The 15,718-nt window shown below is 39.9% G+C and overlaps 1 protein-coding gene across 4 annotated transcripts; it reads left to right on the top strand.

Moving 5' to 3' along the window:
* The first annotated feature begins 1,040 nt into the window (after positions 1 to 1,040).
* Positions 1,041 to 15,718, top strand: gmps (guanine monophosphate synthase). Of its 4 annotated transcripts, none has more exons than XM_031290823.2 (16): positions 1,041 to 1,285; positions 3,132 to 3,304; positions 3,444 to 3,558; positions 3,933 to 4,030; positions 4,718 to 4,821; positions 5,124 to 5,317; positions 6,124 to 6,289; positions 7,546 to 7,697; positions 7,839 to 8,012; positions 9,328 to 9,433; positions 9,668 to 9,783; positions 10,747 to 10,872; positions 11,916 to 12,031; positions 12,172 to 12,302; positions 13,421 to 13,593; positions 13,795 to 15,718. In XM_031290823.2, exons 1-16 carry the CDS (start codon positions 1,262 to 1,264, stop codon positions 13,894 to 13,896), a joined length of 2,070 nt encoding a protein of 689 aa, XP_031146683.1. In that variant the 5' UTR covers positions 1,041 to 1,261; the 3' UTR covers positions 13,897 to 15,718. The 4 variants fall into 4 exon arrangements, with proteins under 4 accessions (XP_031146683.1, XP_031146684.1, XP_035860196.1 ...); XM_031290824.2 differs by lacking the exon at positions 1,041 to 1,285 and adding an exon at positions 1,671 to 1,690; XM_036004303.1 differs by lacking the exon at positions 1,041 to 1,285 and adding an exon at positions 1,958 to 2,192.

The following is a 15,718-nucleotide window of genomic DNA, read 5'->3' as shown; positions in this document are numbered from 1 at the left end:
TAATAATCGTTATGTAGAGAAAATAAGGATATTGTTCTACATTATTACTAGCCAAAAATGAAATATGTCAATGGCAAACACAAAAGCCACATATTAACAATGAGGCTGAAGGTAACTTATGTTGTAATTTATTTTATCTGGAAAAGACATGTTAAGAGGAAAAGTCCTGGGACATATAGTAGATGTGTTAAAGTACAGGGTGTTTCTCTCACATACTTGGTGCCTCTGCCTGACAAGAGTCTGAGGCATGAGGCTCTAGACTCATTTACTTGTAGATTGTATATTAACAGGCTTTCCTTATCACTGAACCTTTTTTTTTAACATAGTGCAGTCTCTATGTGATTTGACAACATAAAGTGAGAGTATACACATTTGTCAACTGTGAAAGAGAGAACTATCCCTTTAATACTGCCTGTTTGTATTAGGCTGTTGTTTGGCAATATTGCAAATATATGAGCAGGACTGTTTTATGCTAATACTGAATTTAGATGTTTAGATGTCAGATGTTTAAGTCACTGGTCAAAAACAAACATTGTCATTGTTTTTTTTTTATCCAAAGACACTTCATTTAATGAGTTTCCAAAAAATATTACATTGATACTGCAATCTGAAATTAATTATAGTGTGATACAAGATGTTTATCCATATCACGTTGTGCCCCTGTCCTAACCCACGATTTTGTCTAAGGAAATCGAGATATGTCAGCATTGTGTAGTGGATCAGGACAAATTCCTATATTGTTCAAAAAGTGTTTAAAAATCTATTTTATTTTCATTTAGCTTCGGACGCTCCTAACTGTTGGGGGATAGCAGGGATTGGCAAATATCCTGGGAGATCCCTCTGGACACCTCTGTGAGAATCACTGGCATACCAAGTTACTACGAATGTCCATCTCGTAAAAAAAAAAAAAATGACGCACCTATCTAACCATATTTTAACATGATCAGTCAAATTCTACAATGCTCTCTAAGCCCAGCCCTTTTGGGGCCACTCTCATTTTGTGGATTTAACTTTGCGCTCCACCCATGACACACAGACACGTTTATTTAGTCTGCTCACACACTGTGAAAGTTATTCCTAACCAGTGGACAGACTGTGACAGCCCACCTTCGACCCAACAACCTAATCTGCTTTTGAAACAGTAGTCGGCGTGCTGAGCCAGGAGCTAACCAGTAACGCTCTCTCTATCTCTCTCTCTCTCTCTGAGACCTGGGACACCGAGGCGAAGGGGAGAGCTCATTCCACAACACGGCAGTCCTCCATGGCTCTGTGCAACGGAGACAAGGTCAGTGGAGTGGGGAGTACCCGCTGCTCTGGTACTGGGCAGCCCGCTTGACTTCGTGTTAGGACCCTGATTGCTGTTGTAGTCCTCTCTGTTAATTACGGCCTGCGTGTACCTCGGGGGGGAAAGTTAGAGAGCTCGGTACCACCAGTTCCGCTGAGGAGCAATGAGTACGTTGTGTATGCCTGTTGCAGTATAACATTAACATGTTGCTCATGGCTGCTAACTAGCCGTCAGGATATCTTAATTATGTTTAGCATAAAGCTTTCACATATTTCACACTAGACGTGGCTGTTGTCTTCTTATGATCCCTCCCAAGACCCTTTGCCTCCAAGCACCGCGTGGGTTGTAGCATAGCTCCGCTAACTCAACCAGCTGCTCGCAGGACGTGCTGCTACCAGGCTAATGGTGATTAGTTACTAGTTTGCCTAAAAAAATCCTAGGATGGCGAAGATATGACCCGCCCTACTCTCCCTCTGATTTGCTAGTACTAGTTGCATACTCTGGTTGGGTTGGTTAGATTTAGGCAAGAGGAGTGGGATTGGTTAGGTTAGGGTAAGCCAACTAGAGGCAAAGTAGGGCGGGACATGCCTTCGCCATCCTAGGAAAAAAATACTCTCCTACTGTTTATAGTATTCGCAAGCTAGCATGCTACATAGGCAATTGATAGCTAGCTTTAGCCGGGCGGTCCGAATGTGTAATGATGGCACTAATAACCGAAAGTCTTTTATTATGAATGCTTTGGCGTTCATTTTGGAAAGTGACATTGCGCTTGTGGCAAACTAATCTATTATATGCGGTTACTGTCACACGGAACGTTATCTGACAGGTTTGCCAACGTCGTCACTAAGCTAGTATGAGCCAACTTGCGGTTACCGGTTTGACAACTAGAGCCACTGCTGCTGCTATGGTACCCGCTGATTTGGTAAAGTTTGCTATACAACTGTCAAGTATTTTTGTCGTGATAATAATGCTAGAGCTGCAGTGATTGAAATCGAAGGCGATGGGTAACGTTAGTATGCCTAATGCAAGTTGTTTTCTAAAAACATCTACGGCGGAAGTGTTTAAGCAAACCACGTGGGATCATGTTGCTCTTCTTGCTCTAGCTAGTGTACCCAGTTTGTGGAGATTAATTAGCTGTCAGTGATCTAACTGCTCTTGAATTTTTGTTTCCCAAACTTTGATCTGCGGATATGTTTATTATAATAACCAAACATACAGAGTTGTGTCAATGTAAAACTGTATACTGTTAAGTGCTTTATGTATTTTTTTTTTAAAGTTTTATTTAAAATGTTTTTTCTATTTTATTTTTTTTTAATTTATTATTGATTCATTTATTTTTTAAGTTTTTTTGGTCTTATTTTTAACAGTTGTGCTCTTGAAAAGCACTTTGTGATTTTGTTCTGTAAAATGTGCTATATTAAATAAATTAATAATTATCCTGCTCACTGATAGTCAGGCTATCAGTGAGCAGGATAATTATTAATTTATTTATTTAATATAGAATCACATGAAACCCACAAGTTAGTCAGGCTAACTTGTGGGTTGATTCTACTGGGTTACTGCACGTTTCACAAGAGTAAATGTTTGTCTGTATTGAAGCTCACATGTCCATAATCATGTTAGGCCTTATTAAGTCACATTTTCCATGGGTAGGTCAGAAGTGAAGCACAATTATGTTGAGGAGTGGGTTACCTTACACCACTTGTCACCCAAAGCACCACTAAACTGTTGAAACTAGTCAAATTAATTTGGTAAACAGTAGTGTGCAAAAGCGACTATGAATGTATACTTTTCTGCCCGCTCAGCTCAACAGAAAGTGTGTATTTCTGAATGTGCATGCCCACAGCTGGAGATCAGCAGTGCAGAGCAGAATGGATCATGTGAGGGGGCGGTGGCGATCCTGGATGCTGGGGCCCAGTATGGCAAGGTGATTGACAGACGGGTGCGAGAGATGTGCGTACGCTCTGAGATCCTCCCTTTAGAGACCCCAGCCTTTGCTATCAGAGAACAGGGCTACAGGTGAGCATGAGAAGCACGTAATTCAGAGGGGATTGTTCTTGTTTGCCTTGTAGCATTGTTATTACATCATTATGTCAATATGAAAGTCTTTTATAATATATTTTGCCTTGGTTGTTTATTTCTCCCTTCCACTTCTCAGGGCAATCATCATTTCAGGAGGTCCAGCCTCTGTGTATGCAGAAGATGCCCCCTGGTTCGACCCTGCCATTTTCACTATCGGAAAGCCTGTCCTTGGGATTTGCTATGGGATGCAGGTATCTATGCAGATACATACACAGTAAAATTCTGTGATGGGAGGCTTTTATAGTGATTGGGTAGACCATCCTTCTTCCACAAGGCCTTTGTTCAAGGAAGCATTTATGTTACACACATTCACTATGAGTAGCTACACTTTGCGAACAATCTACACCATGCTGCTGTTCAGCTCTCCTGGGCCAGCTGGGACTTCAGCACCTTCTTCAAGGGCACTTTGACACTGGCTGAGGGAGATCAGAGCATTACTTGCTCAATTTTCCCAGCTGGCCTGGAAATTAAAACCAGCCATCCATTCTCAGTCTAGCAAATTTCTCTAGACGCAGTTGTAACTTCTTTGAAATAACATCTGTGTGTCTGTCTGTCTGTGTTACAGATGATGAATAAAGTTTTTGGTGGAACCGTACACAAAAAGAGTGTAAGGGAAGATGGAGTGTTCAGTATTGGACTGGACAACACTTGTTCTCTCTTCAGGTAATATTGCTGCTCAAGTGGATCACAAGCAGAAAAAATTGTCTTTTATGTGTTATTATATAAAAAATGTGTCAATATAAGCAGTAGTTCAAATTGGCTTCTCGGAGCTGCACATCCTTGCATTTTTAATTTTATAATCTGATATATTTGGCGAGAGAAGATGACATACTGAACATCGCCCCTTCAGCCAGTGTTTGTTTGCCAGTGCATTCAGCAGCAGAGGGAAGGCGAGCGAATGGATACCATTTGACATGAATTTAACCTATCTGTCTATCTGTCTATATATATATATATATATATTATATATATATATATATATATATCTATATATATATATATATATATATATATATATATATATATATATATATATATATATATCTATCTATCTATCTATCTATATCTCTCTCTCTCTCTCTCAACCGCTGCTCTTGTCCCAGTGCCATATTTGCTAGATAAACTGCAGAAGCATTCCAGCAGTCACATATTTTCCCCTGGCTGTTACACAAATACTGCAAAGTCTAAAATAATTTGCTAAAAGTCCTTTTTATTAATGTCTGTCTCCCTCACACTTAACTCGCATGCACCCAGTGAAAGGCGGGCCTGTAAACATAATATTACTATATGCAATGTTATTGAACACCACACATCTTCCTCTGACGTCAGCATCTGTGTTTATCTTATCAGAGGGCTTCAGAAGGAGGAACTGGTCCTGCTGACCCATGGGGACAGCGTTGATAAAGTGGCTGATGGCTTTAAAGTGGTGGCCCGATCAGGCAACATCATTGCCGGTGAGCAGAACGTGAGATGGGTTGTAGCCCTCAATAACATGATCAAAAATAGATGGTGGTCGTACACTCACATGCAAGTTCCAAATAAACCGCTATATTTGTTTGTGTTTCTTAGAAAGCCTCTGACTGTGTATGTATTTACATCTGACACTCTTTTGTCTGTTTTATTTTTCCAAATCTATCTGAAATCCTGATTTTATTTATTTTTTATGTTATAATATTTTCTTGAATGTATAAGTGGCATTCAAAGAGGATAAATGGCAATGGTAACAGTTCTTCGCCACATCTGTTTTCCCCACCAGGAATTGCTAACGAACAGAAGAAGCTGTATGGGACACAGTTTCACCCTGAAGTGGACTTGACTGAGAGAGGCATTGAGATGCTGCGTAACTTCCTGTTCGAGATTGCGGGATGCACAAGTAATTTTACCGTACAGAACCGCGAACAGGTGTGCATCAACGACATCAGAGAAAAAGTAGACAAGTCTAAAGTCCTGGTGAGTAAAACTGCACACAATTTTCATGAAGAAACAACATCAGAAAAGAGAACAAAATATTTTCTCAGCACATTTGAACCTATAATGGGAGATAATTTGCCTCACATTCTAAAGCTGGGGTAGTGATAGCCACTCAGGAAGTGGTGACAGCAGCAGTAGTGGGAAGTAAAGGAGAACCAATTAAACTCTCAAATGAAACTCTGTTTTATCTGAAAAGAGGTAGTCGACTCCCTGAGTGGCTTCAAACTGGGCTTCATCTCAGGGGAGTGTAAGGGCGATAAATGAGTGTAAGAAACGGGCTCAAATCACAGGATTTATATTTAAAGAAATACATGCAGCCTCTGTTTCTTGTTCCTCTACTAAAATCTGAGGGATATGTCTTTCAATCTTTGTTACTATACTCTTGTTGTAGGTTGTTCCTGCAGTAGCAATTGGCAAGTGTGGCATTGTGGGTGTATGATTCCCAAGAGTTGGTAGTCGGCTAATTATAAGTAAAGAAGTGTCAAGGCTGTAGTCATCACGTTCTTTTTGATTGAGTTCATAATAGGTAATATTTATATATATATATATGCTAGCAGAAAAAAACACCAGCTATTTCAAAGGCAACATGACTAATACATTGGGAGGCTAACATGAATAGAAATTAGACATACAGCTGATTAGAGAGCAAGACAGAGTAAGTGCAAGAGGTTTAATACTTCCTCCTTAATCTAGTAGGGTCACAAATGTATCTCTAAAGCAGTTGGATGTCACTACTCAACTATCTGGCTGCACAGTTAATGACTGACTGTAATGATGTTTTTCAGGTGCTGCTGAGTGGGGGGGTAGACTCAACAGTTTGCACAGCTCTCCTTAACAAAGCTCTTAACCAGGACCAGGTGATAGCAGTTCACATCGACAATGGCTTCATGAGGAAGAGAGAGAGTCAGAGTGTGGAAGAGGCCCTCACCAAGCTGGGCATCAAACTCAAAGGTAGGGACAAAAGTCCTGGTGGTCTAAATGAAGTAGGGGTGGTACAATAAGACGTCAAGTGAGTACATCCCATTGTACTTCCTTATACTTGTTATTAAAGTCAGTCCCTCCAGGATTTCGCGGCCTTTTTTTGAGATTGTTGCGGCCCAAAATGCCTGATTTCGCGGGAGCTTTTGTAAAAAATTGCGATAAAAGTTGCGATGTCTTTTGTATGTTTGTTGCAATGAAGTTGCGGGAGACAATGAAAGTTGCAAAAAAGTTGCAATTTTTTTTTTTTTTGTATAGTTCTTTAAAAGGAAACTTGTTTTGGGGAGAATAAAACTACTCTGGGCTGAGATTTCCTAGTAACCTTACCAAAAAGGCTCAGGATGCTGCAAATGTTGGTATAATATGAAAATGGCTGGTGGATTTAAGACAAAAAATAATAATTTATTGAATGAATCATTGCACTTACAATAAGGAGCGTAGCTGTCCTCAATTTAGGTCATCGTGTCGTCTCATCTCCTTTTTTTCCTGCAAACGTGTGTTTGTGTGTGTGTGTCTGTGTGTTTGTGTGTGTCTGTGTGTTTGTGTGTGTGCAAGCGTCAGTCGCAGGGGGTATGGAGCAGTAGCCCCACCCGCTGCAGAGAGCCGACAGCCAGGATTGAAACGGCAGCAACTTTTAAATCGTTATAGCGTACATTGATGTTTAATACAGGTTGGCAGGACGATCTGAAATGTTTTGCACGGTCTTTCGCTGTATGTTTTGTTGGTAAATGAGTCACACACGTCTCGTCTTCATATCAAAAACAAGGAAATGATCAACCCGTTCTCACTCCCGGTTGGTCATTGGCTCTCAGAGTGCACGTGGGACTGCTGGGATTGGTTGAAGTCGTGGAAAACTTCAGGTTATTGGTCAAATGTGCGGAAAAGTTGTGGTGATTGGTCAAAATTGCGAGTTGCACCAAATTCACGGTGAATGGTTGAATTCGCGTGAATTAGAGCAATCGCGACATCACGAAATCCTGGAGGGACTGTAAAGTTTATATTGCCATGTGATGGGTAATTCCCCATTATTTTTTTGACATTTTATAGACCATATGACTAATTAATAATAAAAAAAAAACAGTTACAACTTTGGATATTACAAGGTACTGAAGTATTATATTTATTTAGGCTTTGATGTTATCTTGGAGAAGAACATTTTTGTGTTGCTTGTGACCCAGTTGTGTCTTCTGCCTTTCTCTTTTTCTCCTCTAAAATGTTGCTCTATTTAGTGGTAAATGCAGCTCACACCTTCTACAACGGAACGACAACCCTCCCCATCTCTGAGGAGGACAGGACGCCACGAAAACGCATCAGCAAGACTTTGAATATGACTACCAACCCAGAAGAGAAAAGGAAAATCATTGGAGATACATTTGTCAAAGTGAGTACTGGGTTTTAATCATTTATGTTGTGGAAAGTTTTTGTTATATATCACACTTTGATTTGAACCTGCAAGCTTGTCTGCCGTGCAGCGTTGTTACCATAGAATACATCTGACTTTGTGATTTATGTTGCTTCACAGGTGGCAAATGAAGTGATAGGAGAGATGAATCTGAAGCCAGAAGAGGTTTTCCTGGCCCAGGGTACCTTGCGGCCTGATCTCATTGAGAGTGCCTCTCACCTTGCCAGCGGCAAGGCAGAGGTCATCAAAACACACCACAACGACACTGAACTCATCCGCAAACTCAGAGATGAGGTACTGCACACATGCACAATACCCACACAAATACTAACTTATTATATTACATTACATTTAACTGACGCTTTCATCCAAAGCAACTTACAATTGCTATATATGTCAGAGGTCGCACACCTCTGGAGCAACTATGGGTTAAGTGTCTTGCTCAGGGGCACATTGGTCGATGTATCGCAGTGGGAATTGAACCCAGATCTCCCACACCAAAGGCATGAGCCATCACCACCCTATTAGTTTCCCTGATACATACTGCTGCTTCAGCGTGTGGCCATCATATTCAGTAAAATGGATAGTTATGAATGCATACATTTATACCATTAGACAAGAAGGATAACAAGACATTAGACATTAGACAGAATAACAAATCATTTTACTGTAGTTGAATGCCAAATAGCACTAAGACATCTGTCAGACATCGTTTACAAAAATGGCAGAATTTGGCAAACATATTATTAGGTGCACACAGATTCTGCTAAATGGCATGGCTAATCACCACAACTAAAGTTATTTGAATTATACAGTACAATATGATATACTGTATTTTTGCTGTGGGGATGGGACATCACCATTGCACATAGTTTTCACATCCACTAATATGCTCATATCATTACATCTACACAGTGACTTCTGGCCACTACTTCTTAAACTAAAGTTTGCCTTTTTAGTTTAGCTAACCTTGTACCTTAAATGGTACAAGCTTACATTTTGAGCAGAGGAAATGAGTCGCCTCTGATAAGAATAGTTTTTGTTGCAGTCTGCACAGACAGTTTGATGCAGTGGTACAGACAGATTATCAAACTTTGCTCTTGTGCATCTCATAATGCTTTGAAGGACTGCATGATACGAGAGTGACATGGACTTCTGCTCAATGCTGTAAACCGTAAGTCTGTGTAAAAAGAACATCTGCTGTTGCAGTTTAGAGCAGAGATTATGAAAGTCACAAAAGCAGAGCAATAATGCAGTTACCCTGACTCCTTGAAAAACAGCTTCTGTTTCCACACATTTAGGAAATATTTCTTAAACACTAGGAGGACGCAAAACACCTAAACATTGTTTATTATTATTATTGAAAGTGTACATTATCTACATCGTCCTTCATCCCCTAAAGAGTGTTTCCTTCTTTAACAGTGGTATTAGACTACACTTGAAAGGAGCACTGAAGCTTCTTTGAAGAACATTCACACTCCTGTTTACTGCTGTTTTTTGTTGTTTTGCTCAGCACTTTTTATATATGAACGCACAGCTATGCAAGTTAAACATATGCCTTACTCCCACACTGTTGCAATGCTGATTCCACTCCTTTGTGATCCTCCAGGGAAAAGTAATCGAACCACTGAAAGATTTCCATAAAGATGAGGTCAGAGCGCTGGGGAGGGAGCTGGGCCTGCCAGAGGAGATTGTCTCCCGACACCCTTTCCCTGGCAAGTACATAAGCACATGCCTATGATGTGACTGCTCTGAAAAAACTTTACAAAAGTGATTATTAATATAATGCTTAGTGATGATTTCTTTCTACCATTGTCTCCTTTCTATATCTCTCTCTTTCCCTCTGTACCTATTTACTTACTACTATTCAATCAGACAAACTCAAAACTGTCCTCAGGTCACTCCTGTATTTGCTAAAAAGTGCACCTCCTCTCTGCTTTGCCTTTTAGGTCCTGGTTTGTCCATCAGAGTGATTTGTGCAGAGGAGCCCTACATCTGTAAGGACTTTGCTGAAACGAACAACATCCTCAAAATTATCACAGACTTCTCTGCAAGCGTCAAAAAGGTCAGAACAAAACAGATGCAACAAGAAAATCTAATGTCACTGTAACTGAATCCTAATTCATGTATTTGCAATGGCAATATGTTTAATACGGTGAATATCAGTCCTTCCAGAAAAATGCGGAGTTTTTTTGTGATTGTTGGGGGCAAAAATCCTTGATTATGCAGCACGTTTTCTTAAAACATGCGATGGAATATGCACGATATTTATGCAATTTTATGCGATGAAATTGCGGGAACTTGCAAAAAGTGCGGTTTCATCATGGCTTCATTGCGGGGTTTGCAGCTTTTCGATTATATTCACGTTGCGTAATTACGTCACTTCATAACGTTCCCATGGCAACAGGGGAAAATGGCTGCTCTTGTGTGAAGTAAACGCAACATTTTTCAGATCAGAAATCAGCAATTTATGCGGCGAAAGTGCGGCGTATTTGAAAAAAATTGGCTGATTATGCATTGAATTATGCAATCGCATAATCGCGTTTTTTTGGAGGGACTGGAATATGCCTTTTTTTTCTGCTAAGTTTGGATGGCAATCCCGCAAACAGACTTTCAACAGTTTAAATACACCACTGTGTGTGTGTGTGTGTGTGTGTGCGCATGTGTGTGCTTTTCAGTCTGATGATTTAAAGAAGATGTTTTATGTCTAGTTTGTTTTGGTACCTTGTTTTTCACTTTGCAGTTAAGGGCATCACCCTGAAAAACAGAGCCCATATACAGAAGTCACACTACATATGGGCTGTTTGCTGCTGGTTGTCTGACAGTGGAAGTAGTAGATTTTCTACTTTTGACATTGTGAATCATAGTTTTTGTGACAAAGATGATGGACACATTTGAAGCTGGTAAATGAGAAGTGTTCCAAAAATGAGTAAAAAAGGTAGTCACAACATAGACAGAGCTATTTCTGAGGTCTCTGTCCTTTCAGTTCCAGTTCTGTCGTGTTTCTTTAAAACTCTCTCTCCTCCAGCCCCATGTCTTGCTGCAGAGAGTCAAGTCGTGCATATCGGACGAGGAGGAAGAGAAGCTCATGCAGATCACCAGCCTTCATTCACTCAATGCCTTCCTGCTGCCCATCAAAACTGTCGGCGTCCAGGTAACCCTTTTGGTCAATCAATTCATCAAACCCAACCAGTTCCTCTGTAAACTGTGTTGTCTGTGCAGTGACCCAGCAACATCTTGTTAGATGGCTTTACTTACAATTTTAGGGTTTTAAGGTCTACATATCATCTTCTATCTGACATGATGCTGTGAATAATGCTTCCAGTGATGTGCAGCCCAAATGTGTTAACCTGCAGTCAAAATACCCAAATAAAAAAAAATTGTTACAGGTTAATGTTTCAAAAACATAATGCTTGCTTTGTCTCCAAAACAATGAATGGCTACAAAGCTTGTTTGTTTAGGAGCTGTTGCATTTACATGTATGTGTAGAATTTAAATGTCTTTACCACTGCTGTTGAATGTCCAGAGGCAGGGGAAGCTTGAAACAGTGTCTCACTTTTGCTGTTTTGTCTCGCTGTGTTATAACTATAATTTAGTGGTTAACCCCGGGACACACCCACCCACACAAAGCCTCTCAGTTTCTTACTTGTTGACTTCTCTAGGCCTAGCCATGGGAGGGGTCTGTTGTTAACCATTGTAGCACATTTTAGTTTCTTCCTCAGCTTCACTTATGTTGACCAATGTTAGTCTGACATACAAAGAGTGTGTTCTGTAGAAATGGTTAAACATGTCAACAAAAAAAACACATCACTTCCCGAGTAGTTTATACTGACCTTCAGTGTTGCCTGGAGAAAAGGATCGTCATGACTACTTTCCTCACCCAAACATTGCAGTCAGCCTGTGTGTGGGTGTGTCCTATTACTTCCTGTTTGAGGCCAGAGTTTTAAATTTACCCTAAACCTCAAATTGTGGGGCAGACAGGAGACATTTGACAAACATGGGCAGCGTTTATTGCCTGGGGAATTTGTTGGAAGTGAAAACATACAGATATGCAGACTCTGTTTATAGAAATTTGACTGTTTATTTAAATGAAAAAAAGCACTGTTTGGAAAATGACAAATGCATATTTGTGTTCTGTTTTGTTTTCTTTGTTGCTCTGACTGTAAAAATAACATAAAAATACATCTTTGGTCTCAGGGTGATTGCCGGTCCTACAGTTACGTGTGCGGCATCACGAGTAAAGAGTCTCCACACTGGGAATCTCTCATGTTCCTGGCTAGACTCATCCCTCGCATGTGCCATAGCATCAACAGGTAATACACACTCTTTGCTTACAGCTGTACTCTTCATTGGTCGTCAGTCTTATTTGGTCCTCACATTAGACACTAAGTGCTGTCAATGATCAGTAGAACACACAAACACACCCATTCATTCCTGTCTCTCCCTTTTCCAGAGTTGTGTATGTGTTTGGGTCCCACATGAAAGAGCCGCCAACAGACATTACCCCAACTTTCCTGACCACAGGCGTTCTGAGCACGCTCAGACAGGCTGACTTTGTAGCTCACTCTATCCTTCGAGAGTCTGGTAAGTGTGTGTGTCCAAGTGATTTTAGACATTTTAATTTAGCCCTATGTAATGAAGCATTACAGATTATTTGGGATGGATTTATATTTGGTGAGTATGTGTGAGCAACTTGAGTAAATACAAAAAGTATGCAACCACAGGATTATCTAACAATACAGTTTCTCTAAAACCATTCACTCCTTTTACAAAGTCTGGTATTAATATACCTACATATGTATCCAGGAAAGTGTACGTGTCTGCATACTTTCACCCACATGGGGAATTTAACGTTTCCTCCAGAGTTTCCACCAGATATTTGTTCTCCAGTGAGAAGAATTTTCTTTCGTGATATGTCTGTACTTTCCTGACTGTGGCCATGGTTTCTCTCCGTATCCCATTGTGCTAATTAGCTCTCACACTAAATCTTCTTTCTTTTTTTTTTCTTTTTTATTATTTCGCCTTTTTCTGTACCGTTTGTCGTAGAAACTTTGAACGTCTTCAGCGGATGTATGCTATTTCTTTCCTTTATACTAATGTTTCAGTGATATTATTTTTATTTTTAAAGTATTAAAATGTATAATGGGCAGTCTATAGGAGTAATGTTTGAAAGCTGAAATCTCAACAACTACAAGTGCTAAAGTATTCATACTTCATGGACAGCTGCCCCATGGGCAAATGCTTAATATATTAAATCATTGTACCTATAACGTCAACGTGTATTCAGTTATGTGTTTCATGTTTTCGCTAATAACTCACAATATTTGCACAGTGTGTTCCTTGGATGAAGTGGAATCAGTCAATCAGCTCTCGCATGAATTTTCTAGTGTAAAATGTGATTAACAGGGTGGATTTTAAGATCATTTAGATCATTTTGCCCACATTTGATAGCCTATAAATAGTCCATATAGTATGACGCAAGCCTGTTTGCTTGATTAAGTTATTTTTAAGGTCCTACAGCCACGTGAGCAAACTTTCCAACTTTTTTTAGTGATTGCCACAATCCACCATACAGATAGACATGAGTTAATTTCTAAAATGGTTTTCAGATTCAGTCTAAGACCATGAAGCAACTTTTATGTCCACTGATTTTTGTTATAGCAGCAATAAGAACTTTACTCTCTGTCTGGCTCCTCTTTCAGGCTATTCCGGTAAGATCAGCCAGATGCCGGTCATCCTGACCCCCCTGCACTTTGACCGTGACCCACTGCAAAAGCAGCCATCCTGCCGACGCTCTGTGGTGGTCCGCACCTTCATCACCAGCGATTTCATGACCGGCATCCCCGCCATGCCGGGCAACCATATCCCAGAGGAGGTATGCCACGATTCAACCTCTCAACTTGGTCTTAGTGTTTTGCTAGACTTGGTGGCATCATCATCATTGATACTAACCTAGGTTCAGGGATTAAGCATTATCGGCCCAAGAATTATTTGAATAATATAAAAGGAGCATCTCAATGTATTCTTTCTGGTTGTTCAGTGTTTCAGGAGTTATTTGTCTTATCTGTTTTCCCAGGTGGTGCTGAAGATGGTAAATGAGATCAAGAAGATCCCAGGCATCTCCAGAGTCATGTATGATCTGACCTCCAAACCACCTGGCACCACAGAGTGGGAATAAAACCCAACATGATGTCATATCGATGGGACTCACACACAATGCACAAACACACTCGACAGATATCAGAGAGGGCTGGTGAACTCCTCCTTGTCTGTCCTTTCCTATCTCCCTACTTTTCCTCACACCTGACCCTCCCTCATGTACCTCCACCCCTCTCTTCAACATTCCCACGGAAGGCAGACCGTACTGTGACGGGCGCACATGCAAAGGCGCTACTACTCTGCTCTCCCTACCACTCTTCCCTGGTCTTAATATTTTTGGCAATATGGATTGATTAATGTTGGTTATTGATAATATATTGTCATTTTTGATCCATGTACATCAATGTATTTCCTCTTATGATGAAAAGATAAATTGCTGCTTCCTTTTTGTAAGGTCAACCATTAAAGGCAAGCATTGAGAAGCTGTGAAAGTTCCGAAAGTAGACTTTCATGTTGTGCCTCAGGTTGCATTATGGGACGAGCTAAACATAAAAACAAGCAAACAAGTGTCATGAAAAGAAAGAACAGAAGGAGAGTTTCAGCAATTGTTTTCCTTCCTTTTTTGTCAGATGTCTTTTGTTTCACTGTTGTAGGTCAGAATACTATTCTCTCTTTGTCCATTTTCACTTTCTGCCTGTATACTGTGCTATGAAGAAGGTTGTTTTTAAACAAAAAACTAAAAATGCAACCAATGTGACCAATCAATTTTTAAGCTTTTTGTTTTGCCAAAAGTAGAATATGCTGTGGTGATATATAACATTGTGGGTTTATCTGACGATCTTCTCCAAGCTACGTTTGTTGACCAGAGCTCTTGACTTGCTGCTGTAGCACATTGTGGACAGCAGTCAACTCAAGATTAGCTTCAGTATGATGACTAGTGTGCAGGAGGCCAATTTGATGGGTAACTTTGTATGTGCCTGTTCTATTGATTTTGTTTATTTCTTTGGTGTGACCTGACCTGGACTTTAATGTTTCCAGAAAGGAGGATATAACATAGTTTTTCCTCATGCTGCAATATGTATGCTTTTTATGAAGAATAAACATGACAAGAGGACTAACTAATGACAAAATTATAAGCACGGTAGAGTTATAACCACATTCTGTAAATTGCTGTTGTCATTTCATCATTATTTGGCTGTTCTTTTGTTGTGCAGTGGTACATTTTTGCACGTTGCCTTTTTTTGTTTTTCACTCATAGCTCTGTAGTGTTAAACGTCAGGTTAAGAGCACTGTCTGTTGGCATCTCTAAGGTAACTTCACTTTGTCTCAAAAAGGCATTGACTGCTTCATTTTTCTGATCTCAAAACATGCAGCACATCATACTCTTTAGTGTCTCTTGTGGTTTAGACCTCAGTGAATACAGTGCTCAGGTTTAACTGAGATTTAAAAAGTGTATTGTACCCCGATAGAGACATTTCACTTGGTTCTCATGCCTCCAGTATTTGTCTTTGTGCCTCTCATCCTCTGTTATCTCCTTAAGCTTTAGTGGCAAAAATACTTCTAATGCAAAATGAATTGTTTTCCTAACTTGTCTTAACTGCTATTAGTGTTTCTCCCTCTGTTCTGCATTTAATGTGTATTTTCTGTTACATGTCTCCACAGAAAAACAACTTAATAAAATTGGACACGTACTTTTGTAGTTGAATTTAATTGCAATATCGATAAGATTAAGTTATGCAATTTAATGTCTTTTTTGTTTTGTTTTTATTTTAAATGTTTGTTCAATGCTCATTCTCCTTAGTAACGTGCCTCAAATTAAGCCACTGCATGCAGTTTCAACTATGATGACATTTGTACAATGGAAAACTGAGCTTTAATAAAGATCTCCATGTCGAAACTTC

The sequence above is a fragment of the Sander lucioperca genome, chromosome 8, assembly GCF_008315115.2.
Source record: "Sander lucioperca isolate FBNREF2018 chromosome 8, SLUC_FBN_1.2, whole genome shotgun sequence".
Taxonomy (NCBI): Eukaryota; Metazoa; Chordata; class Actinopteri; order Perciformes; family Percidae; genus Sander; species Sander lucioperca.
The sequence above is the reverse complement of the archived record's forward strand: the minus strand, read 5'-3'. Positions and strand labels throughout refer to the sequence as shown.

Excerpts from the sequence above, each read along its gene's own strand:
- gmps (XM_031290822.2), top strand. The coding sequence starts at position 2,139 with ATGAGCCAACTTGCGGTTACCGGTTTGACAACTAGAGCCACTGCTGCT. Across the intron at positions 2,208-3,131 it reads CTATGGTACCCGCTGATTTG|CTGGAGATCAGCAGTGCAGA; the intron begins GTAAAGTTTGCT and ends GCATGCCCACAG. Across the intron at positions 7,698-7,838 it reads TTGGAGATACATTTGTCAAA|GTGGCAAATGAAGTGATAGG; the intron begins GTGAGTACTGGG and ends GTTGCTTCACAG.